The sequence below is a fragment of the Ammospiza caudacuta genome, chromosome 6 (assembly GCF_027887145.1).
Source record: "Ammospiza caudacuta isolate bAmmCau1 chromosome 6, bAmmCau1.pri, whole genome shotgun sequence".
NCBI classification, from domain to species: Eukaryota; Metazoa; Chordata; class Aves; order Passeriformes; family Passerellidae; genus Ammospiza; species Ammospiza caudacuta.
Window position 1 is genome coordinate 65,556,711 of NC_080598.1, and position 27,957 is coordinate 65,584,667.

The following is a 27,957-nucleotide window of genomic DNA, read 5'->3' on the forward strand; positions in this document are numbered from 1 at the left end:
GTCTGTGCTCTGCCGGGCACTGCAGAGCCCCCGGAGCAGCAGGGCCCACGCCCAGCCAGGGCTCCTTCCCTCCTGTGGAGCCCAGTCCCACGGCATTCCCATCCCACAGTCCCACAACAATCCCACTCCACAGTCCCACAGCATTGCCACTCCACAACCTCACAGCATTCCCATCCCACAGCGTTCCCACTCCACACTGCCACAGCATTCCTGCCCCACAGTCCCACGGCATTCCCATCCCACAATCCCACAACAATCCCACTCCAGAGTCCCACAGCATTCCCATCCCACAATCCCACAACAATCCCACTCCACAGTCCCATAGTATTGCTGCTCCACAACCTCACAGCATTCCCATCCCACAGCATTCCAGCTCCACAGTCCCACAGGATTCCCATCCCACAATCTCACAGCATTCCTGCTTCACAATCCCATAGCCCCACACCCAAGCCAGGGCTCCTTTGCCCCTGTGGAGCCCAACCCCACAGCATTCCTGCTCCACAATCCCACAGCATTCTCACTCCATTTATTTGACAGAGATCCAGGTGTTCCACAGCTGTTCCCAGGTGTTCCCTGTGCCACAGCCCCTCCTGTGAACACCACCAGAGCTCAACTCAGGCATTCTGTTCTCTCTCCTGGCTGGAATGAGGCAGTCCAAGAAAGCTCAGAGCACTACTGAATTCCTCGCTTTTATTACAAAAATGGGAATGATCACTTTGATCAAAATGAAAAAAGTTTTGCTCACACCGTGTACATGAAAAACTCTAAATACAAAACTCATCCCGAACACAGTTTGTGCTTTTAAAAAAAATGAAGGTGGTTTAATCCCTGCCCCCTCCAACGCTACAGAACCCGTGTGGCAGCTCTGCCAGGGCCCCAGTCCCAGCACAGCCCGGCCCTGGCACAGCTCCCTGGCATTGGGCTGGCAGTGGGACAAGCCTTGGCTCCAGCCCTGGGCCAGGGCAGGCAACACAGCAGCTCTGGGGCAAAACCAACCCAAACCCCCACAGCTTCACCCACTCAGTTATGGAATCATGAGACTGACGACAATTCTTCTGACACTCCATAAATTAGTGCAGGGAATTAAAAAAATCATTTATGGTAAATGAGAATTGTACAGAGACCATTTATCAGTTACCAGCACACGAATCTTGCTTCACACATACCCCGTGAGCAGCAGCTCGGTTCACATGCAGAGGACCAAAAGCAGGTGGCACAACAGTTCCTTCACAGCCCAAAATTAGAAAAATATAACTTTTTTTATTCCATCTTTGTTGAAACTGTAGCACAGTGAACTCCACTCCCTCGGGGATCAGGTTGTGTGGTAATACTGTCCGTAATTCCAGGCGTTCTGGTAGTTGTACTGGAACCAAACACAGCAGCAGCATCAGGCACCATGTCAGTCCCTGCTGGAGCCCCTGGGGCAGCACAGCCCCCCCAGCCCCTCTGTGCCAGCACAGCACCCCTGGGAATGCCAGAGAGCAGTGCCATTCCCCATGGAACAGCACCCTGGGAATGCCAGAGAGCAGTGCCATTCCCCATGGAACAGCACCCTGGGAATGCCGGAGAGCAGTGCCATTCCCCATGGAACAGCACCCTGGGAATGCCGGAGAGCAGTGCCATTCCCCATGGAACAGCACCCTGGGAATGCCGGAGAGCAGTGCCATTCCCCATGGAACAGCACCCTGGGAATGCCAGAGAGCAGTGCCATTCCCTATGGAACAGCACCCTGGGAATGCCGGAGAGCAGTGCCATTCCCCATGGAACAGCACCCTGGGAATGCCAGAGAGCAGTGCCATTCCCTATGGAATGCAGGACAGCCGTGCCATTCCCTGTGGAACAGCACCCTGGGAATGCAGGACAGCAGTGCCATTCCCTGTGGAATGCAGGACAGCCGTGCCATTCCCTGTGGAACAGCACCCTGGGAATGCAGGACAGCAGTGCCATTCCCTGTGGAACAGCACCCTGGGAATGCCAGAGAGCAGTGCCATTCCCTGTGGAACAGCACCCTGGGAATGCAGGACAGCAGTGCCATTCCCTATGGAATGCAGGACAGCCGTGCCATTCCCTGTGGAATGCAGGACAGCCGTGCCATTCCCTGTGGAACAGCACCCTGGGAATGCAGGACAGCAGTGCCATTCCCTATGGAATGCAGGACAGCAGTGCCATTCCCTGTGGAATGCAGGACAGCCGTGCCATTCCCTGTGGAATGCAGGACAGCCGTGCCATTCCCTGTGGAACAGCACCCTGGGAATGCAGGACAGCAGTGCCATTCCCTATGGAATGCAGGACAGCAGTGCCATTCCCTATGGAATGCAGGACAGCCGTGCCATTCCCTGTGGAATGCAGGACAGCCGTGCCATTCCCTGTGGAACAGCACCCTGGGAATGCAGGACAGCAGTGCCATCCCCTGTGGAACAGCAGCCTGGGAAAGGCAGGGAAGGCAGGCAGGGGTGGAAGTCCCACAGGGTGCTGCCACAGGACACATCCTCAGCACAGCAGAATCAAAATGCCCCGAGCTGGAGGGGACCCACAGGGATCAGCCAGTGCAGCCCCGTCTCTGCACACACCCCAACAGTCCCAGCCTGGCATCCCTGTGCTCCTGGAGCTCTGGCAGCCTCGGGGCAGTGCCCATTCCCTGGGGAGCTGTTCCAGTGCTTGCTCCACCCTCTGGGGGAAGAACCTTTCCCTGATCCCCAGCCTGAGCCCCCCTGGCCCAGCCTCAAGCTGCCAATCCTGCAGTGCTGTGTGTGAAGCTGGGGCATTTTTCCTGCTGGATGAGACTGCTCCCACTGCCTGACCTGGGAAGGAATTCCTGACCTGGCTGCAGACAATCCCAAAGCAGGGCTACCCAGGGCTTGTGCCCCAGCTGTACCGCTGCTCCTCCAGCTCTGGGGGCTCTGCACAATCTGAACAATGCTTTTCATAAAACCACTTCAAAACTTCCATGGATTTAATAAATACATGGATGTGGCAGTAGGGACATGGATCAGTGAAGGCCTTGCCAGTGCTGGATGGTCTTAGAGGGCTTTTCCAACCCCAACAATTCTATTCCAAGCTAAAATGCCCTGGAGGAAGAGCCCCAGAGGACAAGCTGATTTTGTACCAGCAGAACCCATTCCAAGGCACTACAGGAATCACTGCCTGGAGACAGTCACTATCCAGGCACACAGGAACGGGGCACCCCACGGCCAGTCTGGGCAGAACAGTTCCACACACCACCCCCTTTCCCTCCCTGTGTGACAGCCACCAAACTGCTCCTTGCTCCACACAACAACTCTGAGCACTTGTGGAGCACAGCCAGGAGATGCCAGCACCCCAAGAGCTGAGTTCTGTTTGCAGGCAGCCCCATACCTGGTACCAGGCGTTGTAGTTGTAGGCAGCCTGGTTCACCTGCATGTCCCCGTCCATGAGCTGTGCCGACGCCAGCCCCGCCTCCTCCGTCAGCAGCTTCTTCTCATCCGGCTCCTCGGAGCTGCAGGGAACACAGCACACTCAGAGCAGAGCTGGGCAGCCCAAACTCTGCTCAGCTGCTGCCCTGGCCCAGAGGGGTGAGGGAATTGGGGTCAGGGATGGACAGTTCGGGTTGTGCAGAACAGGCTGGGTTTAAAGCTGGTGCCCAAACTGAGACAGCAAAGGCACGTTCCTGCTTAGAGACTGAGTTACTTTACCAGCACTGTTTGGCTCAACTCAACAACTCAACAACCCAAAAACTTATTTTCCAAAATTATTTCCATCCCTGGAAGTGTCCAAGGCCAGCATGGATGGAGCTCTGAGCAGCCTATGGAAGGTGTCCCTGTCCATGGCAGGTTTTAGGGCTTTAAGGTGCCTTCAATGCAAACAATTCTGTGAATATTTAAGGCAGCACAACTCTATTTAGTACAGACTTCAAAGGACTAAAATCAAGTGATTCTATTCTCCCATCAGTGGGTTCAAAGCTGACAAACACCTCCACTGACAGACTAAAGCACCCCCCAGGATGAGGCTGCTCCCTGCCCTGCCCAGGGCAGCTGGGCTCAGTCCGTACCCGTTCTCTGCTCGCCGCTTCAGCGTCTCCTGCTCCTTCAGCAGTGCCTGGTGCTCGTCGTAGGCATCCAGGAGCCTGGGGAGAGCACAGCCAGTCAGGCCCTGTCAGTACCTGAAACACCTGAGCAAAGCCTACAGGGAGCTGTAACAGTACAGCAAACTGCAATGTAACACATTCTAATGAGTAATGAACAGGGGAAAGCCAGCTCCGTTCAGTTCACAACAGCTCCAGTTCCCAACCTGCTCAACTTCCCTCACACTTTACGCAGTTTTTATCAAGCTCCTTTATAAAGAAGTTTTCTAGAAGTGATTTGTGATTCAGCTGCTCCTTCAGAGCCTGCTGGAGATGCCACCCACAGCAGCACAGAGATGAGGGAATCAGCATTTAAACACTGGAAATTATTCCAATGCCAAAGCAGCCTTTGCCCATCGAGCAGGCAACAAGTGTGGTTAATGCAGCACTGGAGAGTCCTGGCTAAAATTCTCACAAATATTGAAACACCCCCTCATCTGCAGCATCTCACAAAACCTGCAGCTTTTGGCAGTGTGCTCTGGGTAAAAAGAGTTCCTCACACTCATTCTGTGTTCTGGGATTATGCAAAAATTCTTTGTGTTGATCTGTCTCAGATCCTAAACTTGCACTGACTGGCTGCCCTGCAGAGGCAGCAGAATTTAAGGACAGCTATTGTTAAAAACATACAAAGCAGAAAAACTGACTTGTCATTAATCCTTCTGGGTTATTTAGCTGCAAAATGTAAATTAAAACAATTAAAACAATAGACAATTAAGAGGAAAAAGATATTGTAGCATTGAATTAAAACTTGCATTCCTGGTGTATCCTCCCACAGAAGTGCAGAGTTGTTGGTAGTGCTGAACACTGAAAAACCTGACCAGTGCAGTTTTGGAAACAAGCAGCAGCTGCCAGGAACAGTCTCAGAGGACACCTGTGTCACAGACTGTCCCATTCCCCTGGGGAGCACCTCCCTTCATAGGGCTTAGCAAGGGGAAAGCAGCCACAGGAAAACCTGGCAGGCAGCAGAGCTCTGCTCAGTGAGGTGATGGGCACTTCAGACAAAAGGGGCAATTATCTGAAAAGAGATTCCTGTATAAAAATCTATTCCTGTTTACAAATCTATTCCTGTTTAACACAGGAGGTTGGTTTAGAAAAGCAGCTGTTCCTTACAAAGAGCTGATAAAGGAAATAATTGTACAGAAGCCACTGACCCCACCCTTTTCCATGCACTCTCACAGTGACCCCAGTTTGGCCACTGCCCACAGGACATCTTACTTGTTCACATCAGACCCAAAATCTTCCAGGAATTCCACTTTTCTCTGTGAGAAGGTGATCCTCATTTTGATGGACAAGGCCCCATGGATGGCCTTGTCAAAGCAGCTCAGGATGTTCTCCTCATTCTGCTTGAGGTCACCACTGTACTCCATCTCCAGCAGGTTCAGGTACAGTTTGGTGTTTTCCTGTGCAGAACAGCCATTAGGAGGTGCACACCTGACCCTCACAGCAGGTTTTTAACTCTGTTACACACCCCAATTCACCCCATGAACACGCACAATGACAGGCAATAAAGGGATCTCCTCCCCCTGGGCTGGTTTGTTGCACGCCAGAAGTGACCAACACCAAAAACCCAGGTGCTGCACTTTGCTGGCAGCATCTGAGTGCCAGATATTCCTGTGCTGACACCAAACCACCAAACACTGCCCCACACCAATAACACTGAACACACTGGGAACGTTTAAGATTCTAAAAATTAAAATAAAGTGTAAAGCACATTGTGCTTCTGGTGGGAAAAGGGTGCAAACTTCCAGATTCCCAAGCTGGGACATGGCAACATCAGTTTAGAGGGACTGTTGTCTCCATGCAGTAATGGGACATTACATCCAGTTACAACACCTGTCATCACTGTTGCCATGTTTTACAAAATGCTTCAGAAAGAGAAAAAGACACCAGGGTGGTTTGAGTTTTGGGTAAGAGAGCTGAGAGGGAACACATACTTTGTCCAGTTCTATGGCTTCTGACAGCACTTTTCTTGCCTTTGGCAGGTTTTTCTGCACTTTGAAGAGGTGCCGTGCCAGTTTGATGGCATAGAAGGAGGCTTCACTGATGGACTTGGCATTCCTGACAGCATCTTCCAGCAGCTGCTCCGCCTCCTCCATGTTGCCGTGCCGGCGCTCCAGGCTCACCCTGCGCAGGCGGATCATGGCCAGCCCCAGGATGCACTCCTCAAACGTCTTCAGGATCCTTCTGGCTTCATCAATGTTGCCTGCAAGAGCAGGGGGATGCTTTAGGACAGGGCAGACTCGCAGACAACTTTTATGAAAAGTCTTTTCTTTAGGATTTTTCTCCTGAGGAGCTGAGAGGCCTCAGGAACACAACGTAAACAATGGTTATCTGCTGCTGTGGAATGCAACAGGTGCATCTGGGATTGGTCTCATGGGGTTGTTTGTAATTAATGGCCAATCACAGTCAGCTGGCTTGGACCCTCTGTCTGAGACAGAAGCCTTTGTTATCATTCTTTCTTTTCTATTCTTAGCCAGCCTTCTGATGAAACCTTTTCTTCTATTCTTTTAGTATAGTTTTAATGTAATATATAACATAAAATAATAAATCAGCCTTCTGAAACATGGAGTCAGATCCTCGTCTCTTCCCTCATCCTAAGACGCCTGTGAACACGGTCACAGAGCTCCCCCAGCAGAGCCCCCCGAGGCAGGGCTGCCCTTACCCTGCTGCTCCTCGAAGGCTGCCCACAGCATGTGCACCATGGGCTTCTTGGGCAGGTGGATGGTGCAGGCCCTGCTGTACACGTGCCTCACGCCCTCGATGCTGTGGTTCTCCATGTATTTGGCATACTAGGGTTGGAAACAGAGCAGAGACCAGGCAGGTTAAAGCTTGTATTTGTCTCCAAGAACATGCCAGAACGATAAAATTCTTTTGTTTAAACCCATTCAGCACCTTTATGGAACCACTAGACTAGTTTCTGTAAGGAAGGACGTAGAGAGGCAACGCAGTTGGCAAATGCAGCAGTCAAATCTGGTTGCAAGCAGACCATCTCCTAATGCAACAGATATAGTTATAGATGAACAACGTTCCACAGGGTACAAGGGTTAGTCACCAGGTCAAGGTGTGCACCAGCAGAGCCGTGAGCTGCCTCCCTTACCTTGATCCAGAAGTCCTCATAGAGGGCACATGAAATGACACATCTCTCAAAGAGGACCACGACTCGCTCGTGAGTGCCATTCTCTATCTCAAACTCTAAGTACTCTTTCCAGTTTTTCAGCTGAATTTTCTCCAGAGGTTTTACATGAAAGTAAGGCCTCTTGATCTGCAAGAGTCACAGGATGCAACTGGTGATTACAAACACACCACCAAGGGGGTCAAACAATCAACAGCCACACAACCAACACTCAATTATTGCCATTTCAGTGACCAGGGCTCCTGGGACACCTCCTCATCTACTCAATCCAGGGTTATCCAGCTATGGATCAGAGGATTTACTGCAGTGACATTCCGGGCTAGAAACCTCCTTTCCCAGAGAGCTTTTGGAGTGCAGGTGTTTAGAGATGCTGGGGGAGGACCCAAGGCAGCCCAGGGTCAGTGACATTATGGACACACTGGACACTGCCCACATCCATCCACACAGGTGAAGTGCTCACTGTGGGACACCCAGCCCACAAATTCAACTCAGAACTCGGCTGAGGATCATGACAAGGAAAGACACAGCACTGAACTGGACTTCCTATCAAATATTTACATCAATCTGGATATAGTGAGAACACTAATTTAGCACCATTGTCTTGTTATTGGTGGCTGCAAGAGGGGCTGGGTGGGACAGAGCTCAGCACAGAAAATTAAACATTGCTCTGTTTAAATTGAAATTGCTTTGTCTGGCATCCTGCCAGAGATCCTCTGCTTTTGCTCATCATCTTTATTGTATCTGATTATCTTTCTCCTGTGCTGCAATTTCCTCTCATATCCAAATCCATACAAATGGATGAAGAACTTACAGTAATTAGGGAGAATCCAGTTCTTCAAAGCCACCTGAAATTTAAAGCCAATCTCCCTTCATGCTCCTCACTGATCTCTGGTGTGGCACCCAACACCCTGTGGCCACTTTGCCCAGCTCACAGTCCCCCTCCTGCTGGAAGCAGCTCTAGGGAATGCCCAGCCCTGGGTGGGATCTGTGCTGTCCTGTATGGACAGGCTGAGCTCTGCACGTGCAGCTCCCCCAGCCCCAGCCCCAGCCCCTGGGGCTGCAGAGCACACACTGCTGGTGACAAGAGCACCCTGTGGCCAGCAAGGACACTCAGCTTCCCACACCTTCCCTGCCCAATGCCCACAGCTCCAGGGCTCTCCCAGGTCCCACAGATTGGCAGCTAAAGGCTTCCCCAGGCAGGAATGTGGGACACTGCTCTGCTCCCTGGTGCCACGGGTCACAGGTACAGAGCTCACTGCCAATGGCTCCCTGCCCTGCCTGAGAGCTCCTGGGCTGTGGAGGCACCTGGCCAGTCCCACCCAGTGCAGGCAATCACCAGTTCTGACACCCACACCACTAAAGAGTCTCTGAAAATCTGTCCCAGCTGGCTAACACAGTGGACTCTTTAGAGTAAGAAGTAAATTTAAAACAAGGACCATGTTTGCCAGGGAGAAAAATATAAAGACTGAGACGAAAACCTCCCATTGTTTTTTCAAATGGAATCCAACCTAACTCTGCTGCAAAAGCTGTATATTTGCAACGATCAAATTATTTGTTTAATTAATTACTTTTAATAATTATACATAGGAGGTCCACAACAAAAGCTACCTGATTAAGTGTGTAATGTTACAATAGAAAACCACAGGAGTTTCATTCTCCTCTGAGACCAGGCTTACCTTTCAAAGGGAGTCCCCTCCATCCCCTCATGCCTTTGCACCACCCCAGGGCATGAGCAGCACTAACTCCCAGGACTCACTGGCTTAGCAAACATTACAGCACCTTGCCTCTCTCCAAGCACTGCTCTGAGATCTTTACATCACCAGGTGCCTCTTCACAAGAAAAACGGCAGAAAAGTGAAACTGCTCCAGCTTTGAGTCTCTGTTCAATCCCCTCCCAGCAGTTTAAGTTAAGGCTGTTTCACACAATTCCCAGCTCCCAGTCCTGCTCCCTGCACCACTGCTGGTGCTGCCTCACACAAACCCCACCCCACTTACCGCTTCCTCAAACGTCCACCTCTTACTGACTTCATGCTCGTTGTGGTTAAATATCTCCTGATGGATCTCAATGATTCTGTGCCTCATGTTCTCTATCTCAGTGATCAGCTAGAACAGAATGTCAGAACATGTAACACAAGCAGACATGGTGCCACCTTTGTAACTGCCTCCTGTGCCAGGGATGTGCATGGATTCTCCCTGAGCAGCCAGGGAAGGGCTGGGACACTGCCTGATGGAGCCCTGGGCCTCGGCACACACAGCTCAACTGGTGTTTATCCTGTGCTAAACCTGGCTGGAGATTAAGGATGGATTTGGATCCAAGTCAGCCCTGGTTTCAGTGTGCTTGCATTTTCCCATCAGCAATTCCTCTGGACAGCTCCAGGCTTTCCTACGCCTGTAACAGTCTGAACCTGCCCAGGCCAGTGCTGGTGAGGAGCTTTCTTAGACCACAGATAGCAATCTGCTGACCTGGAATAATTACTATTTGCTCCTTAGGTTTTGTACACCACTTCTTTCATTTTCTAACACATTTCTTTAACGGTCCTGAACTTCTCAGCACTGGAAGGGGCTGTCCTGTTAGCACATGAACCAAGGGCAGTGACGTACAGGAGCTCTCTGGGCACAGCTCAAGTGGTTGCAGTGGAACCCCTGCCCCAGAGAATGACAGGGTGGCAGTGCAGGTGCCTTGTTAGGGTCGGTGATGCCCTCAGTGCCACAGGGTGGCTGCAGTAAAAGGCCCAGCCAGCCCAGGAAGAGCAGGGTGGTGGTGCTGTGTGCCGTACCTTGGCAGGGTCAGTGATGCCCTCAGTGCCACAGGGTGGCTGCAGTGAAGGCCTGGCCAGCCCAGGAAGAGCAGGGTGGTGGTGCTGTGTGCCGTACCTTGGCAGGGTCAGTGATGCCCTCAGTGCCACAGGGTGGCTGCAGTGAAGGCCTGGCCAGCCCAGGAAGGGCAGGGTGGTCGTGCTGTGTGCCCGTACCTTGGCAGGGTCAGTGATGCCCTCAGTGCCACAGGGTGGCTGCAGTGAAGGCCTGGCCAGCCCAGGAAGGGCAGGGTGGTGCCGTATGCCCGTACCTTGGCGGGTCAGTGATGCCCTCAGTGCCACAGGGTGGCTGCAGTGAAGGCCTGGCCAGCCCAGGAAGGGCAGGGTGGTGCTGTGTGCCGTACCTTGGCGGGTCAGTGATGCCCTGGCCAGCCCAGGAAGGGCAGGCTGGTGCTGTGTGCCGTACCTTGGCGGGGTCGGTGATGTCCTCGGTGCCGCAGGGCAGCTCGTCCCCGTCCTCGCCGCTGTGGCCGCTGGCGGCCGCCAGCTCCCGGCGCAGCTGCACAAACTGCTCTGTGGTCAGGAAGTCTCGGGGCAGGTTGTTCTGGATGTGCTCTTTAAACCTAGCAAAAGCCACAAAGAGGCACTGCAGAGGGGCTGTTTCACGCTGCACTGCTGCCCAACAGGGCACAGCTGTAAATCCCAGGGGGTTCTGCTTTGCTCCATGGCCCCTGAGTGACACTGAGTGCTGCCAGCTCACAGCCACAACTGCCAGCACCCATCGCCCTCACAATGCCATGTGCCAAAGGGACAGAACCCTTGCCATGGAAAAGAGATGGCAAAGGAGAAAATCAGTCATAAAGGAAATAATTTATTTCCCACACCAAGAGATCTGGGGAAGACTGTGTGCAATTTAACTGAGGCTGCTAATCAAGTCTCCCTACCAGTGCAGAATTCTACTATCTAAAACTTAACCAGGATTCCTCTTTAGTCAGTTACATTAGTGCTTCACCACACGTGGGCATTGCCCAAGTATTAAAGTCCAGAACTGCTCATTCTGATTTCTCAAAGACATCCTCTCTTCTTCCCCACACTTCCAAGGTCTGTTCTCATTGCACAACAAAACCTCTGAATTTACCTAAACCCAAATTCCTCAAATGTGCATCAGTACTTTCCAACAATCAGTCCAACTGCCTAAGTATGTGAGTAAATAACTACATAAACCTTTCCAAGCTCTTGTGCTCATGGCATTAACTGCCTGCTTTCCTTTACCTCTGGAAGTGATGGCTGTAGAGCTGCGTTGGGATTCCCAGGATGCGGTCATAGATGGATGTAACTTCCCTCAGGTTTCCCTGGTCATTTTCCCAGTTTATATACATTTCCCAGAGTCTGTCAGAGCGGAAATCTGTCCCAGCAGCCAGCACTGCGTGTTCATAGGCTCTGGAAAAGGAAAGGTTTTACACCGGTTTCTGGATACCAGGACCAGAGCAAGGAAGGAAAGTCCTGGCTCTTATTAAGGGTTATGAGCATCCTCCATTTCCTTGAAACTAGACTTATATTAATTATTGACATACTTCAGAGTGTTTTCCAGATATTTACAGAAAGGTGTCTAGAGATTCTGAAAGCTCACACTCATTTTTTGCCTCCAGTACTTCCACAACAGAACAAATACATGCAACAGCAGAAGCCACTGGCAGGAACACAAGATATTAGGAAAATACACAACCTTTACCACTTCTGTCTTGTACAGACTCCAAACCCACCAGTGCAGCAGCTTAACACCCAAAAGCTGTGCAGCAATTCTGCAGCTTGGTTGAGATTCAATTCCAGTGCAATTAAGCCTTCTGCTCAAACTCTAGCCCAGCCCTTTAACTGGGTCCACTGCCAGCCACAGCAAGCAGGCACATCCTAGCCATACCCTGGAAACACCAAGGAATTAAATTCCAGGATTCCAAATGCTGCACTAAGTATTTCTTAATATGTCTCCAGATATCCAGTGTGAAGCTCTCCAGCTTTTTCCCCTTGTACCACACTGCACACTCTCCCCCTTCTTACAGAATCTGACTCCATCATTTCTTAATTTAAAAATCCTTAGAGTGACGCCAGGTTGTTATGATTTTACCCTTGTCCTAAAACACAATAACCTGACCCCAGCGGTGTGTATGGGTATCAGGCTGCTCCCAACTCACCCCCTGATGGTACTGTTAGTTTCAGGATCAGCAGGGTCCAAAGTCTCCTTTAGGAAGTTTATATAATGTATCCAAAGATCAACACTAAGAGGAATTGCCTGAAGCCCTCGGCGATAGACCTATGAAGAGAACATGAACTGTACTTCAAATCCTTAATGGGGTCCTAAGAGAGAGGCAACACTGTGTTATCCGGTGAACCTTAGAAATACTAATTACTGGAATTTTGTTTAAATAATCTACCATTACCATTCGGGTGGAGGTTGGATAGAACATGGCAATGTTCTGATCTCCACGTGCAGAGTCTTGATCTTCAAAGCGCAGCGGTCCCTGCATTCTGACCAGGTTGTGTGGGCAGGCTTTGGGGTACAGACCATAGGGCACAGACCCATTAGAGCATCATTGACAGCGTCTGACCAAAAATGCAATAAGATGGAGCAATTGTGACCAGCAAACCAACTATTATTGTTTTGAAAATGAGTAATAAATGGAAGTGACAGAAAAGCCCTGCCCTACTTGTTAAGCTGCAGTGTAATACAGAGGCTTGCACTGCAAAGCTTGACAAACTGTAGAGGTTTAACGCACCTGCCAACAAAGAGAGAGAACATTAGCTCCAAATGCCACAGCTGTGACACGTGCAAACACGTCCCTCGAGCCCTGGCCGTGCAGGGCAGGCACTGGCAGCCCAATGACTCGCGGTGGGACAGTCATTGGTGGCTTTGGGACTGGTGGCAGCGCTGGCCCTGGGCCCTACGTACCTCGTCTGACTGCTTGACGTTGTCGTGGCGCTTCTCCAGGTCCGCGTACTTCTTCCAGTACCCATAGCAGTAGGGGTAGTGTGAGAAAAACCTGTCAAAGGCTTTCCTGGCTGCTGGCAAGTGGTTCTGTGGGAAACACAGTGAGCACAATCAGGGCTTCCCTTAGCAACAGCTTCAGGCTATTTTAAATACAATTATTAACAATGTTAGAAATGCCTGGTGCTATTTTGACAACCCAGGCTACTGGAAGGTGTCCCTGAACATGGCCAGGGGGTGGAACCGGACGAGCTTTTTAAGATCACTTCCAACCCAAACCATCCTGGCATTCTATGATTAAATGACAGCAGTGGCAAGGACAGCTGCCTTAAATCAGTGTCTGTGACAGCTTGATATTCATTCTACATTTGCCACTGGAATTCCACAACTTTAGTTGTCTTTGTTTATTTATTTTGGGGAGCCTGAGGAGACAGGGGCAGGTACTGACCTCCTGCTCTACGTACTGCAGTAGATAAACCCATCCTGTGAAATCCTGCGGATTGTCCTCTACTACTTTCCAAAACTTGTCAAAATCCGGAGGGAAGTCAGCCTCGATATCTGTGGTCTGTAAGCTCTCAATGTTTGGGATTTCGCTCTCCTGCGTGTTGTCCTCGTTGAGGTCTGGGGAGCTGTCTGGGGACTGCTCCATCTCGGTGACACTCATGATCTCGGTGCTGAAGTCCATGTGCTGCTCCTCGGCCGCGCTCTCGGCCTCGGGCTCCGCGCTCGCATTGCCCACAGTTGGCTGCTCCTCCTCCGTGCTCTCTGCGTTCTCCATGGCACCGCAGCGACTGGATCCTGGGGGAACAGCTCCCTTCAGCACTCCTGGGGCACAGCTGGGCTCAGATCCCCAGCTCAGAGTGCCCAGGTGCTCCAGGCACCCCTGCGTGTCACCACAGCCCCCATGGCACCTGCCTCACACATCAGCCTGGCTCAGCAATAAAAATATTAACAGCAGAGATCTTCACATCTGCACATGCAAACTGTGGATTTCTAAAAAACTACTGCAGGGAGCTACTGAGGTATAAAAGTGAATCATTACAGTTTTCCAGTAGGAGCCCAGTGGAAGTTTATTCTAAATAAAGAATTATGTTCTGTCACAGACATCTTTTCATGAAAAATCTTTTCCTTAAGATTTTTCCTCCTGAGAAGCTGGGAGGCCTCAGGAACAAAATGCAAACAATGGTTATCTGCTACTGTGGAACGCAACAGGTGCATCTGGGATTGGTCTCATGGGGTTGTTTCTAATTAATGGCCAATCACAGTCAGCTGGCTCGGACTCTCTCTCTGAGCCACAAACCTTTGTTATCATTCTTTTCTATTCTATTCTTAGCCATCCTTCTGATGAAATCTTTTCTTCTATTCCTTTAGTATGGTTTAATGTAATATATATAATAAAATAATAAATCTAGCCTTCTGAAACATGGAGTCTACATTCTCGTCTCTTCCCTCATCCGAAAATCCCCGTGAACATGGTCACAATGTTCAAATTCCATAGAAACATTCAGGCTGGAAAAGCTGTCTGAGACCATCAGGTCCAAGTCACTCCAGCAGTGCTGGGGCCACCATGGACCCACGTCCCTCAATTCATTCCATTTTCCTATTCAGTACAAGTCAGTACATTCTTTGTGAAACAAAGGTATTAAAAGGTGCCCTCAACACCAGGCTAAAGCAAAGACAGGAATTCCTGTCAGCACCAACTCAAGCCCCTTTAGTGATGCCCAAACACACCCAGCAGCACCAGAGAGCCACAGAAATGCTGTGGCTGCCCCTGACCTGCAGCCCCTCAGTGCCACCACTCCCAGTGCCAGGCGCTTCCTCCCGGCCCTTGGGACAGACTCTGCTTCCCCCCACTCCTCCTTTGATGTCCCTGCCAAGAGCCACTGCCTGGCCCTGCCCTGCTGTGCCAGCTCCAGGCCAGCCTGACCTGGCTGGGTGCCACCCAGCCTTGGCTGTGCCCGGCCTTGCCTCCCAGAGCCAGAGCAGGAACACTGAGCTGAGGCTGCTCCGTGCCCCGGGTGGCTCAGGGACCCCAGGGACAGCACCCTGCAGGACACAGCAGCGCCCAGCCCTGAGTGCAGCTGGAAGGGAGCACAGTGCTGGACTGACACCCAGGGACAGCACCCTGCAGGACACAGCAGCGTGCAGCTGGAATGGAGCACAGTGCTGGACTGACACCCAGGGACAGCACCCTGCAGGACACAGCAGCGTGCAGCTGGAATGGAGCACAGTGCTGGACTGACACCCTCACATCCTGCACTGCACTCCTGGTTCCTCCTGTGCTCTCCTCCCAGCAGGTGGCAAACACATTTGGGATTTCCAAAAGAAAGCACAAGTGCCCAGCCCAGAACTCCCCAGAAACCTGAAGAGACAACACCCAGAGCACTGCTTTCACTTCAACAAGGGGATGGAAAAGACACCACTACATCCTGGGTGAAGTTCCTGCCAGAAAGGAAAAATCTCTCTCCCTTATCTTCGGCAGCTTCAGCTCCTGGGATAACAGCTCATGTTTCCCCAGGAGCTCACCAAGCCAAGGAACTTTGGCACAATGTCCAAGAGTCCATGTGGTCTACCCTGCAAGTTTTCTAATAAGTGCTTTTTAAAGCATTTCTGCTCTCCATCATTAGGCAGCCACGGCTTGGAGCAGCCCGGGGTAGTGATGGGTGTCCCTGCTCACGGCAGGGGTGGAACTCGATGGCTTTGAAGTGTCTGCCAGCCCAAACCATTCTGTGCCTCCAGATTTTGAGAAAAACCCTCATCTGCAACATTAAGTTATACATTAAGTATCAAAGAGTATCACTGTGCCTATCCCAGTGCAACAGGCAGAGATGTGAATCACTCAGAGGCTGCTGCACTTCCGAGGGTGCCTCGTGCGGGTTCTAAAACCGAGTGGTAAGAGGAGGGGGTGACACAAACCGCAGCCCCGACACCAGAAAAAACACTTTAAAGGCTCTTTACAGCTCTAAAATGTGGCCTAACAGTGACAGAGGTAACTGGTGATGGGATGAGAGGAAATGGTTTCAAATTGCACCAGGAGAGGTTCATGTTGGATATTGGGGAATTTCTCCATGGCAAGGCTGTCCAGCCCTGGCACAGCTGCCCGGTCCACATCCCTGGGGAGGATTTTTTTGAAATCCCTGGAGGGATTTAAAGCCCTGTGCATGTGGCACTTGGGGACACCGGGTGGCCTTGGCTGCACGGGAGAATGGCTGAACTTAATGATCAGCCTTAACAATTCCACGGATTCTGTCATCATTAGAAATGCAGTAATTAATGATCTAAACTTACTCTGATGTTTAACAGATGTTTTCTCTCTCCAGCTGATTCAGAAGACATATTCCATCTTAAAAATTCAGCTCTCAAAATCCAGCTGTGTTCAGGTAAGGAGGGAAAAAAGGATGAGGGAGAAGCTGTAGGATGGGCATACAAGGGCTGAGATTGTGAAAACTCACAAGGATCGGCACACGTGGCTCCAAACTGAAACCAAGTCTGTCTGACAGCTCTTCCAGCCAAACACCTTCCAGTCTGATCCCAAAATCTGACAGCAATCCATGGCTTAAACCAGCCAATGCAACAGGCCACAAAAGTCCAGGGGTGAGGCACACCAGGGAAACTTAATGCCGGGGTTTCCACCTTAATCTTAATTCCCCCATCTTAATTCCGGGGCTTTTCACGTTAATTCCAAAGCGTTTGACATCACACAGGCTAAACAACTGAATCAGAGTATCAGCTATACACACACAATGGTATTAAATAATTGATGCCAACATGTATTACTCAGCCTGCTACAAGACTGCTGTACACAAAACTGCCGCTCATAAACGTGAATGAACGAATGGGAAACAAAGAGGGAAGCTGCAGAGGAGCAGGAATGCGGAGCCTTATCTGAGCTCTGCCCAGAACGCTCCATTCACAGCCCTGATAAGGCGCTGCTGGATCCACCCGGGCAGGGCCGGCGCTGCAGGGCCCAGCGCGGCTGGGCCGGGATTGCGTTTGAATCACGGAATCATTCGCTGGAGAAGCCCTTCAAGGCCATCGGGTCCCAGCTGTGCCCGATCCCCACCTCGCCACCAGCCCAGAGCTCTGAGTGCCACGTCCAGGAATTCCTCGGACACCCCTAGAGACGGGCACTCCAAACCTCCCTGGGCAGCCCCTGCCAAGGCCCGAGCCCCCTTTCCATGGGGAAATTCCTGCTGGTGTGCACCCAGAGCCTCCCCGGCCCAGCCCGAGGCCGCTCCGTCTCCACCAGGGCCTCTGGGGCCCAGGCTGGGCAATAACGTCACAGCCCGCGCGGCGCGGAGCGGCTCCGCCAGGGCCCGTTACTCGCCCAGCGGCCGTTCAACGCAGAGAACGGGGACACAAGGACACAGCACGGATACCGGGATGCACCCCCACGGCTCAGTTCCCCTCTCGAGCAAACCCGAGGCCTGGCAGCGGCCGCGGGGCCCACACGGCGCTCAGAGCGCCCCGCGCGCGGCCCGGCCTCCCCCGCCTCGGCCTCCCGCCCCGGCTGTCCCTCGGCCCGGGCGCTCCCGGCCGCTGTGGGAGCTCCCCGCTCTCCTCCCCTTGGCCCCGTGCCGCCGCAGCCCCCTCGCCCCTCCCCGGTACCTGCCGGGGCCGCCACAGCCGGGGCCGCCACAGCCGCCGCCGCCTCGCCCGGGCCTCACGCACCGCGCACGCGCACTGCGCCCCGCGCGCGCGCACCGCCCGCGTGCTCGCCTACCCCCGCGCGTGCGCACCTGCCACCCCCAGCACCCGCCCCTTCCCGCCAAATGGCGCCGGGCCCTGAGGGACAGGGCTGCGAGACAGAGCCCAGGACGGGAACGAAATAAATACAGCCCACTAAAGGGAATAGAATAAATACAGCCCCCTATGGAAACACATCCCGGAATCATTAGGATGGGAAGACAGCTCCAAGATCACCCAGTCCCGCTGTCCACGCAGCAGTGTCACTGTAGCCCTTAAACCACTAAGCCAAGTCCCCCACACCACCTCCAGGAATTCCTGGGACACCTGCAGGGATGGGCACTGCAACCCTCCCTGGGCAGTGCCAAGGCCTGAGCCCCCTTTCCGTGGGGAAATTCCTGCTGTGCCCACCCTGAGCTGCCCCGGCCCAGCCTGAGGCCGTTCCCTCTGCTCCTGTCCCTGTTCCCTGGAGCAGAGCCCGACCCCCCGGCTGTGCCCTCCTGGCAGGAGCTGTGCAGAGCCACAAGGGCCCCTGAGCCTCCTTTGCTCCAGGTGAGCCCTGCCCAGCTCCTCAGGGATTCTGCAGCCCCTGCCCAGCTCCTCAGGGATTCTGCAGCCCCTGCCCAGCTCCTCAGGGATTCTGCAGCCCCTGCCCAGCTCCTCAGGGATTCTGCAGCCCCTGCCCGGCTCCTCAGGGATTCTGCAGCCCCTGCCCAGCTCCCTCAGGGATTCTGCAGCCCCTGCCCAGCTCCTCAGGGATTCTGCAGCCCCTGCCCAGCTCCTCAGGGATTCTGCAGCCCCTGCCCGGCTCCTCAGGGATTCTGCAGCCCCTGCCCAGCTCTGTTCCATTCTCTGGACACACTCCAGCCCCTCCATGTCCCTTTTAAAGTGAGGGGCCCAGAGCCAATCCCAGGATTGGAGGTCCCTCAGCAGTGCCAGCACAAGGGACAGCCACTGTCCTGGCCCTGCTGCCACACTATTCGTGGTGCAGGCCAGGTGCCTTTGGCCTCTTGCCCACCTTGGCATGCCTGGGCTTGTGTTCAGCCACTGTCACTGAGTTTCTTTGAGCAGAGCAGCTCTTGAGCCCGTCCTCCCCAGCCCTTTGCAGAAATACATCCCTGTACAGAAATAAATCCCTTTATTTTTCAGTCCAATGTGTCCAGAGCCCGCAGCTGGAGAAGGGTCAGGGTTCATTCTCCCCACTGCCCAGCCCTGAGACAACAAATACTGCACCACTGCCTGTGGGGGTACAAAAATACATGTTTTGCACAAACAGCACTGCATCCCTGTGTCCAGGACTCTCTTCCACTTCTCCATGTACAGCACAGTGCTGATGTGACCGTGTGGTTCTTCACAGGCAATCCAGGGACAGGTCCTGGACTGGAGGCTCTGGAGGGAAGCACAGATGGGCTGGAGCGGCTTCTCCATGGCCATGCTGGTGACAATGAGGGAAGCCAGCCCCACAGTGCCCAGCACAGCTCTCCCAGCATGGCCCAGTTCAGCCCCGCACACTGTCCCACTTCAGGCCCTCAGGCTGGCCCAGCACAGCGCAGTTCAGCTCCCCAGGCTCTCCCAGCACAGCCCAGTTCAGCTGCCAGGCTCTCCCAGCCTGGCTCCGGTGTCTCTCCCGGTGCAGTCCAGCCCAGCCCGGCTCTGGGGCTCTCCCTCAGGCACCGTGCCCAGCTCAGGGCTGCTCCCGCCCGTGTCCCGGCAGCACCGTCCGTCCATGTGCCCGGCTCAGGCGGCGCTGGAGCTTCACCTGGGGCAGCCATTTCACAATTTTACGTTCCCGTCTCCAAAAGCTCCTCCAGGTTCTTCCTGATGTGCGGGGGCTGGGCGGCGGCATGGGCGAGCAGCCCGGGGCCCATCTGTGCCCACAGCGCCTGGGCCAAGGCGGCCGTGGCCGTGCGGGGGCCGGGCACGGAGCCGCCGCCCGCAGAGCTGCCCAGCAGGTGCCACAGCACGGGCAGCACCTTCTGCTCCACGGCACAGGGCTTCCGAGGGTACAGCTCCGGCACCAGCTCTGCAATAAAATATTACATTTAAATTAGAATTTTGATGGGATCCCCAGCTTTGAGAGGGTACAGCTCCAGCACCAGCTGTGCCAGGAGAAAACACTCATTTCAGTGACACTTGTAATGGCATCCCCAGCTACGAGAGGGTACAGCTCTGGCACCAACTCTGCCAGGAGAAAACACTCATTTCAGTGACACTTGTAATGGCATCCCCAGCTACAAGAGGGTACAGCTCTGGCACCAACTCTGCCAGGAGAAAACACCAATTTCAGGTACACTCCTAAAGGGATCCCCAGCTATGAGAGGGTACAGCTCTGGCACCAACTCTGCCAGGAGAAAACACTCATTTTCAGTTACACTTGTAATGGGATCCCACCTTCAACAGGGGTACAGCTCCAGCATCTTGCAACTCTGAAGAAAACATTCATTTAAATTACAATTTCGATGAGATCCCCAGCTTTGAGAGGGGTAGAGCTCCAGCACAAGCTCTGCAAAAAATATTCTTTTAATTTACAATTTAGATGTGACTCCCAGCTTTGAGAGGGGTACAACCCCAGCACAAGCTCTGTCAGGAGAAAATACTGATTTAAATTACAATTGTGATGGGATCCCTGCCTTTGAGAGGGGTACAGCTCTGGCACCAGCTCTGCCACGAGAAAATATTACTTTAAATTATAATTTCAGTGGGATCCCCAGCTTTGAGGGGGGTACAGCTCCAGTACTCGCTCTCCAATAAAATATTCATTAAAATTACAATTTCTATGGGATCCCCGCCTTTGAGAGGGGTTTAAAAGCACTTAAATCATCTCCTCAAACTGCTGCTGTACACAAGTTTGCAGTTGCAACATCATCAGCTCCCATAAAAAATACGAGATTTTCCCACAACCACTCCTTTTATTCCTCCCAGGAGTTCACACAGTAGCAGCAGTGCTGCTGATAATTACACTTTTCCATTAAGCTAAAAAACTCAAAGAAATAAAGGAGATTTTAGGTTGAGTTTTTTTCAGTTAGGATTCTCATAAGGACCTTTATTTTTCACAGTGTAAGGTCTGGTATTTCCAATTTCCCCTCTATCTCACAAATAAGCAGTAGATATTTAAGAAAAAAGCAGCCTTATACTGTAAATATAGAATCATAGAATGATGGAATATCCTGTGGATGGAATATCCACAAGGATCACAAGTCCAGCTCCTGGTCCTGCACACATACATATAAAATATGTATAAAATAAATATATATGTTTATAGGATGAAATATTTTCCTCACGAATGAATTCAGTGTTTCATTAGCAAATGTTTCTCTTTCTGACAGAACAGCCTCTTCTGATATATAATATAAAAATCCCAGCTAGAGAGGGACTGCTTAAAGGCTGTTTAACACCCTCAAATTTAGGGATATTTCCAGAACAGCCTGTTCACTGTGATAGTGAGTTCCATTTCACACAGAACTGCTCTGAAAATGAGCCAAGGAAATGTTTGGTTCAAGCATATTGCTCATAAAGACATTCCTTGTTCATTTCAAGCATGGAAATTCAGCTTTTCTCGAGGAATTCCTGGCTGGGCTGGGATTGCCAGAGCAGCTGTGGCTGCCCCTGGATCCCTGGCAGTGCCCAAGGCCAGGCTGGACATTGGGGCACCCTGGGACAGTGGGAGGTGTCCCTGCCACGGCAGGGGTGGCACTGGCTGGGGTTTGAGGTCCCTTTAACCCAAACCACTCTGATTCCTGGCAAGAGCATGAGGGAATGAGCACTGGGAGAGGGAATACAGTGCCATGTTAAAATTATTATATGCTTAAGGTACTTATAAATGTTCATCCTTAAGGTATTTAAATAGATGAGGTATTTACATTTAAATTAGATCCTTAATATATTTATAAATATTTATAAGTTCCAGGTAGTTATAGATCTTCCTTCTGACTATATAACACTAATGTTGATACTAATCCTTTGTTTTGTCAGCAATAGCTCCGATTTCCATTAAGGAACTGAAATGTGACAACTGCTGCACAACCTCCTGAGACAGAAGGGAAGGTACAGACCCACCTCCACCTTGCAATAATTTTCCTAATTAAGAGAACCCAACCAACCCAAGAAGCAAAGGACAGCAGCACTTTACCAGCCAGCTTTTCTGTCAGGTCCTGCTTTGCTTTTCCACTCAGGAACTGGGCTTTTGTGCAGAACGGCTGCAGGAGCAGGGAGGTGTCTAAAGGCAAAGAGCAAAACACATAAATTCCTAAATGGAAATTAATTTATCTGGAAATAAACATAATATGGGAAAAGGTAAATAAGAAAATGCTATGGAAAAATAACCAAAGCACTACTGAGCAGTATCAAGGTGATTTGTGTGGTGAGAATAAACCCAATGACTTTTACAGTGTAGCAACTCTGACTCTGTGCAACTCTTGGAAAGAGTAAACCTTTCAATTTACAACTTAATCACCACAATTAAAACTGTTTCAAATTAAGAGAAAATAAATTGCTCACCTAAGTGTTGACATAGAGCCTGGATCACGTTTGTGGCAGCTGCATAAATCCCTGGGTTTTTGGAGTTGAGGTTGTTGTCCACTATGGCAGGAATCAACATGTTGATCACAGGTGACAAATTGTCCTTGAGCAGTGGAATCATCCTGTGCATGGCCTCCAAAGCCACCTGGGTCACTTTGCTGTTGGAGTCGTGCAAGCGAGGCTTGAAAGCGTCAAAGATCTGGAAAAGCATCAAAGCAGCAGCCATGGAACTGGGAATCAACAAAGCTCATTACCTGCTTTAGTGCTGCCCTTTAATTGGCCACCTTGATGCTCTGCTAGCTCCAGGGGCTGGAAACAGATGTTCTGTGAGGTCCCTTCTGACCCAAACCACTCTAGATTCTGGAATTCTGGGATATGCAAACACCTGGGATGATTTCTGAGCAAGTGAACCCAGATTTGCTATTTTAACCGCATGCATTAGTCTGATCTGAAGCCCTGCAGTGCAGTGACTCCTGGCACAGTAACTCTCACTGTGACCCAGAGTTCCTGCCAGCCAGTATTTTTAGGGAGACATGGCTCTGTTCAGCACAAGGAATGTCTGAAAGTTTCAAACCCATCCACAGATTGGACACCAGGAGGTTCCAGAGCACAATTCCATCATTCCACACAAAGATATGGCACTGCTGGAGGACAAGCTTGGTTTCCTTTCATTGTATTTGTCTTTAATTTATAGCTGCTGGATGTTTCTTTCTCCTACAGAACCTCCTTTCCTATTGGACAGGACCCTCATCCCGAGCTTTAGCACAGCAAATTTGGCATAACACTTTCCTCACCTTCTCCCACACACAAACTTGTAACACTACTTAGAGACAGTTTTACATTAATCCTTTCTTCTTTTTTCACAGCTATTCCATATTTGGTATTTACCCAAGAGTGGTGTGAAAAACAGCACAAAGATTCCAGAAATCATGGAATCACAGACTGCTTTCCATGGGAAGAGATGTTAAAGCCCATCCCATCCCACCCCCTGCCATCATCAGGGGCATGTTCCACCATCCCAGGCTGCTCCAAGCCTCATCCAACCTGGCCTTGGACACTTCCAGGGATGGGTCAGACAGCTTCTCAGGGCAGTGGTTCAAAAGTGCCCTGAGTGAAAAATTCCACATTTTTCCTCCTGTCCCCTTCCTTTCCTCCCTTAGTGCCTCACACAGACCCCCCCTACCCTCAATGTTCTCTGTCCATCATCCTTATTCCAAGAAGGATCCAAGACTTTTCTCAGAAAACTTGGTGACCCTGATGCCTGGTGCAGGCTGCCCCAGAGCAGAGGCTGGATGGAGCTCCTGAATAAAGCAGGGATTCATTCAAAGCATCTCCTCCATGGATCCACCTTGGGCAGCACCAGAGCCCAGCCAGGGCTGCACCCAAGATCAACCAAAAAGGCCCCAAAATGCACGGCCGGGCACGGGCTCTGTCCCTGGGATCAGCTCTGCTCCATTTGCACCTTGCAGTTCATTGTCCCATTCCAGCTTTAGCCCCTGCAGTCCCACCCTGCTTGTTTTTCTCTCTCCAGCCCACGGGGTTTGTGCTCTGGGGCTGAGATTTGGGTCATTTGTCCTTGGTGCCCAGCTGGAGCAGGAATTGTTTTGTCTCCCTGCTCTGTGCACAGAGCTCAGAACTGCACCTCATCAGAACCATCCCCTGATATGGAGCCCAGACCCTCACACTAAAGCAGCACAGAATGTGAAAATACAAAAGCTGAACCTGAGGCATCTGCCCAGCTCTAAGCCCTCTGAATCCCAGTGTTACCTGTTGTAGTGAGCTTTTTAGTTTTATTAATATGCTTGCTGTTTAATTTGTAATTTTGTAATTTCCTTATGCTGTCCTTTTCTCTGCCTTTAGATGGCACAGGTTGCCCATTTTTTATTTTATGTCTTTAAAACTAGACTTGTTCCTTTATTGTTATTTAGTTGTTAGTTTTTTGTTTGTTACCTACCTATTTTCTGCCAAGTTTTAAACCCCTTCTACCCATACCCCTTCCCCAGAACTTTCTTTACTCCTCCTTCCATGAAATGCCAATCTCTCCCTGAACCTGCTCCTTCACCTAGGAACTTCAGTTTTGTATTCTTTCAAACCCCATTAGTTCACTGAAGCTGTTATCCTCCCTTGAAATCTTTCATTGTTTTATACACCTTATATTCACCTTGTGTTCCACCCCCAGGTCTCTGTAGGGGGATATAGCATGGGTAAATGAAGGTGGTATAGAATGTAATCTTATCCCCGAAAGAGCTGCAGCTAAGTTGATTATTAAAGATTAGGAGCAGGCCTGATTTTAACAGGCCATACCTGTAGCCAATAAGAAGAGTGTTATAAAGGAGTGGATTGGTTGGCTGAGGGGGAACTGGAGTTAGTTGGCTGCTGTGAGGACAAGGACGAGTCAGTGCCTAAAGGAGCTACGTACAAGAAATCTTGAGGAGGTATGAAACTCTAGCAATGTGGAACCCTTGCAATGTACTGACAATAGAATTCTTGCATGATAATGACAGTTATCCTGATTAGTTGAACGCTGTATCCTCCCTTGAGACCTGCCCCCCTTTATAAGCCATTGTTTGCCCCCAGTTTGGGGTCCTGGCACCGTGGGGAGGGGGGAGTTTTGCCATTTATTAAAGTTACCCTGAGTTCTACCCCAGGCCTGTGCTGTGGCCCTTTTGTTCCACTGGTAGCTGGGATTCTGGGAGCCTGAGAGAGGGGACTGTCACCCCCTGTGACCCTCCAGCCAGAGCCTGAGAGAGGACTGTCACCCCCTGTGACCCTCCAGCCAGAGCCTGAGAGAGGACTGTCACCCCCTGTGACCCTCCAGCCGGAGCCTGAGAGAGGGGACTGTCACCCCCTGTGACCCTCCAGCCGGAGCCCCAGAGGGGACTGTCACCCCCTGTGACCCTCCAGCCGGAGCCCCAGAGGGGACTGTCACCCCCTGTGACCCTCCAGCCGGAGCCCCAGAGGGGACTGTCACCCCCTGTGACCCTGCAGCCGGAGCCCCAGAGAGGACTGTCACCCCCTGTGACCCTGCAGCCGGAGCCCCAGAGGGGACAGTCACCCCCTGTGACCCTGCAGCCGGAGCCTGAGAGAGGGGACTGTCACCCCCTGTGACCCTGCAGCCGGAGCCCCAGAGGGGACAGTCACCCCCTGTGACCCTGCAGCCGGAGCCCCAGAGGGGACAGTCACCCCCTGTGACCCTGCAGCCGGAGCCCCAGAGGGGACTGTCACCCCCTGTGACCCTGCAGCCGGAGCCCCAGAGGGGACAGTCACCCCCTGTGACCCTGCAGCCGGAGCCTGAGAGAGGGGACTGTCACCCCCTGTGACCCTGCAGCCGGAGCCCCAGAGGGGACTGTCACCCCCTGTGACCCTGCAGCCGGAGCCCCAGAGAGGACTGTCACCCCCTGTGACCCTGCAGCCGGAGCCCCAGAGGGGACTGTCACCCCCTGTGACCTCCAGCCGGAGCCCCAGAGGGGACAGTCACCCCCTGTGGGCCTCCATCCAGGACAGTGCCGGTTACCCTGACGATGCTGGCGAGCACCAGGCCCGGGCTGCTCTCCGTGTCCAGCAGCAGCTGGCGCACCCCGCGGATGCGCTCGCGGAAATCTCTGGCGCTCAGTGAGCCCACGAGGTCCCTGAGGTACTCCTCACTCTCCAGGGCACTGCGAGGGGCTGCTCTCCGAGGGGCCTCCTGGCTCTCCGTGCAGTCCCTGTGCCAAAGGGAAATGCTGTTCCATGAGCTGGAACGGGAGGCTCATCCCACACATTCTCTTCTCATCTAAGTGCAAGTATCAGAAGTAAACACAAAGTTTCACCTTAAATGTGGTGAATTGAAAAGAAATCACCTGTCGCAGACATCTTTTTATGCAAAATCCTTTCCTTAAGATTTTTTCTTCCTGAGAAGCTGGGAGGCCTCAGGAACAAAATGTAAACAATGGTTATCTGCTGCTGTGGGATGCAACAGGTGCATCTGGGATTGGTCTCATGTGGCTGTTTGTAATTAATGGCCAATCACAGTCAGCTGGCTCGGACTCTCTGTCCAAGCCACAAACCCTTGTTATTCATTGCTTTCTGTTCTTAGCTTAGCTGGCCTTCTGAAAACCTTTTCTTCTATTCTTTTAGTATAGTTTTAATGTAATACATATCATAAAATAATAAATCAGCCTTCTGAAATATAGAGTCAGATCTCCATCTCTTCCTTCAATATAAGACCCCTGTGAACAGTGACACAATCACCCAATAGTAATTTTGTTCCCAAAGTCTCATATCCTCTCTGCTCCAAATGCAGCTGGTTTTGTGACTGGGAACAATTAGGAACTTCCCTTACATCAGTGGGTCACAATCCCCCCAAAACTTACTGCAGTTTAAATCTTTATTCCCAGAGTACTTTCAAGGCTGACCCCAGAGCAGGTGCTACCACAGCATCTCTCCATGCTGAGCTGAAAACCCAGTAGCTCTTCCTAGAATATTTAACAACAAATTTCTTGTGGCACCTGATTTCATTAGGGAGTCATGGAAAGAATTAAAAAACCTGTGGAATCACCTCTCTGTCCAAGTATTTACAGACCGTCCAGGCAGTCATGACCTCACTCCTAACTCCTGAACACAAGGCTTGAATGGGGAATAGAACAAGCAATCAAAATTGATCAGTAAATGTAGAACCAGCTATTATTTTGGACTGTGGAGGGTGTGTTAAAGAAATCTGGTTCTGAAGAGACACTGCAGTCACAGCCCTCTGAACTCTGTGTTCTTGGATGCAGTTTTTGGCTCGCTTTTAATCTGGGGGTGCTTCTTTTTCAGCTCATTCAATCACAACCCATGAAATGGCTGGGGTTGAAAGGAACCTCAAATCCCATCCAGTGCCACCCCTGCCACGGCAGGGGCACCTCCCACTGTCCCAGGGCACCCCAATGTCCAACCTGGCCTTGGGCACTGCCAGGGATCCAGGGGCAGCCAGGCCCCTGAGCAGAGGCAGCCCCAGGGATGGGTTTGTCTTTGCTCGAGGCAGGATTAATCCACACAGCTTCCCACCATCCTGCACCTGTGTGCACCACAGGGCCTCCCCACAGTTATCCTGAGACCCCAGAGCCCAGGGTTTGTCCCACCTGGCCTTGATGGCAGCTCATGTTTCATGGATCCATGCAAGAGCCTGAATGAGGGATGTGGGGCTCCAGGGGCTCTCCAAATGCAGTTTATTGTACCCAAGGTGTCACAGCAGCCCAGGGCCGTGGGTGACAGAGCTGTGCCCACAGCTGTCAGCTCCAGCTGCAGGCAGCCCTGGACACCCTTAGTTTAGGTTACAATGCATTATAGACTTTTCTGTGCTGAGCATCTTCATACAGCAGAACCAATCTATGCCTTAACTGTTACCTGTAGCCCATCATAACTGCTGTAATCACCATATTCATGTCACTGTTCTCCAGTCACTAACAGTTAGATCAAGACTCTGCTTTTCCTTGAGGGATGTGTAACTTTCCCAGCCCTGTGTGGTTTCTGTGCTCCCCCCTTGGCCAGGTTCCTCACAGGGTAATGGAGCTCATTACCTGTCTGGGATGATGGGAGCATCTCTGCAAGTAGAGGACGACCTCAAATGTCCAACACTTCCAGTCTGGGAACGCCTCCCTTTGGCTGAGGGTGTATCCAAGGGCATCTCCCCCAGGCCCTGCACAAAGGCACAGCAGGAACTCATGGACCAGGGGAAGCACAGGGAATCACTGTGGCTGCAGTGCTGCAATTGTCCACACCCAAGAGTCCCCAGGACACCTCCAGCTGCCCAGGTGCTACACAAGAGC

At 51.7% G+C, this 27,957-nt stretch overlaps 2 protein-coding genes and 1 non-coding gene across 6 annotated transcripts in view; all 3 read right to left on the reverse strand.

Moving 5' to 3' along the window:
* Positions 1-676: 676 nt before the first annotated feature.
* PRPF39 (pre-mRNA processing factor 39) lies at positions 677-17,641 on the reverse strand. Of its 4 annotated transcripts, XM_058806287.1 has the most exons (14): positions 17,576-17,641; positions 13,416-13,765; positions 12,932-13,057; positions 12,177-12,295; positions 11,260-11,427; positions 10,454-10,610; positions 9,227-9,334; positions 7,197-7,361; positions 6,762-6,888; positions 6,034-6,302; positions 5,315-5,499; positions 4,028-4,102; positions 3,355-3,475; positions 677-1,363 (listed from the first exon to the last, which is right to left on the reverse strand). In XM_058806287.1, exons 2-14 carry the CDS (start codon positions 13,743-13,745, stop codon positions 1,313-1,315), a joined length of 2,001 nt encoding a protein of 666 aa, XP_058662270.1. In that variant the 5' UTR covers positions 13,746-13,765; positions 17,576-17,641; the 3' UTR covers positions 677-1,312. The 4 variants fall into 4 exon arrangements, with proteins under 4 accessions (XP_058662270.1, XP_058662272.1, XP_058662273.1 ...); XM_058806289.1 differs by lacking the exons at positions 13,416-13,765; positions 17,576-17,641 and adding an exon at positions 12,423-12,532 and having other exon boundaries at positions 12,932-13,010; XM_058806290.1 differs by lacking the exons at positions 12,932-13,057; positions 13,416-13,765; positions 17,576-17,641 and adding exons at positions 12,423-12,585; positions 12,690-12,716.
* LOC131559579 (small nucleolar RNA SNORD127) lies at positions 5,865-5,950 on the reverse strand. The gene has a single exon (XR_009274905.1). It is a non-coding gene; the product is annotated as a small nucleolar RNA SNORD127 (small nucleolar RNA).
* Positions 17,642-18,799: 1,158 nt separating the features above from the next.
* Positions 18,800-27,957, reverse strand: part of TOGARAM1 (TOG array regulator of axonemal microtubules 1) — a 35,368-nt gene continuing 26,210 nt past the window's right edge. The window contains exons 17-21 of the mRNA XM_058807229.1: positions 27,709-27,827; positions 25,686-25,875; positions 22,151-22,370; positions 21,783-21,869; positions 18,800-19,676 (exon numbers count right to left, since the gene is read on the reverse strand). Of these exons, the coding sequence (XP_058663212.1) occupies positions 19,435-19,676; positions 21,783-21,869; positions 22,151-22,370; positions 25,686-25,875; positions 27,709-27,827 (858 nt within the window). The 3' untranslated portion in view covers positions 18,800-19,434. The remainder of the gene's footprint in view (positions 19,677-21,782; positions 21,870-22,150; positions 22,371-25,685; positions 25,876-27,708; positions 27,828-27,957) is intronic.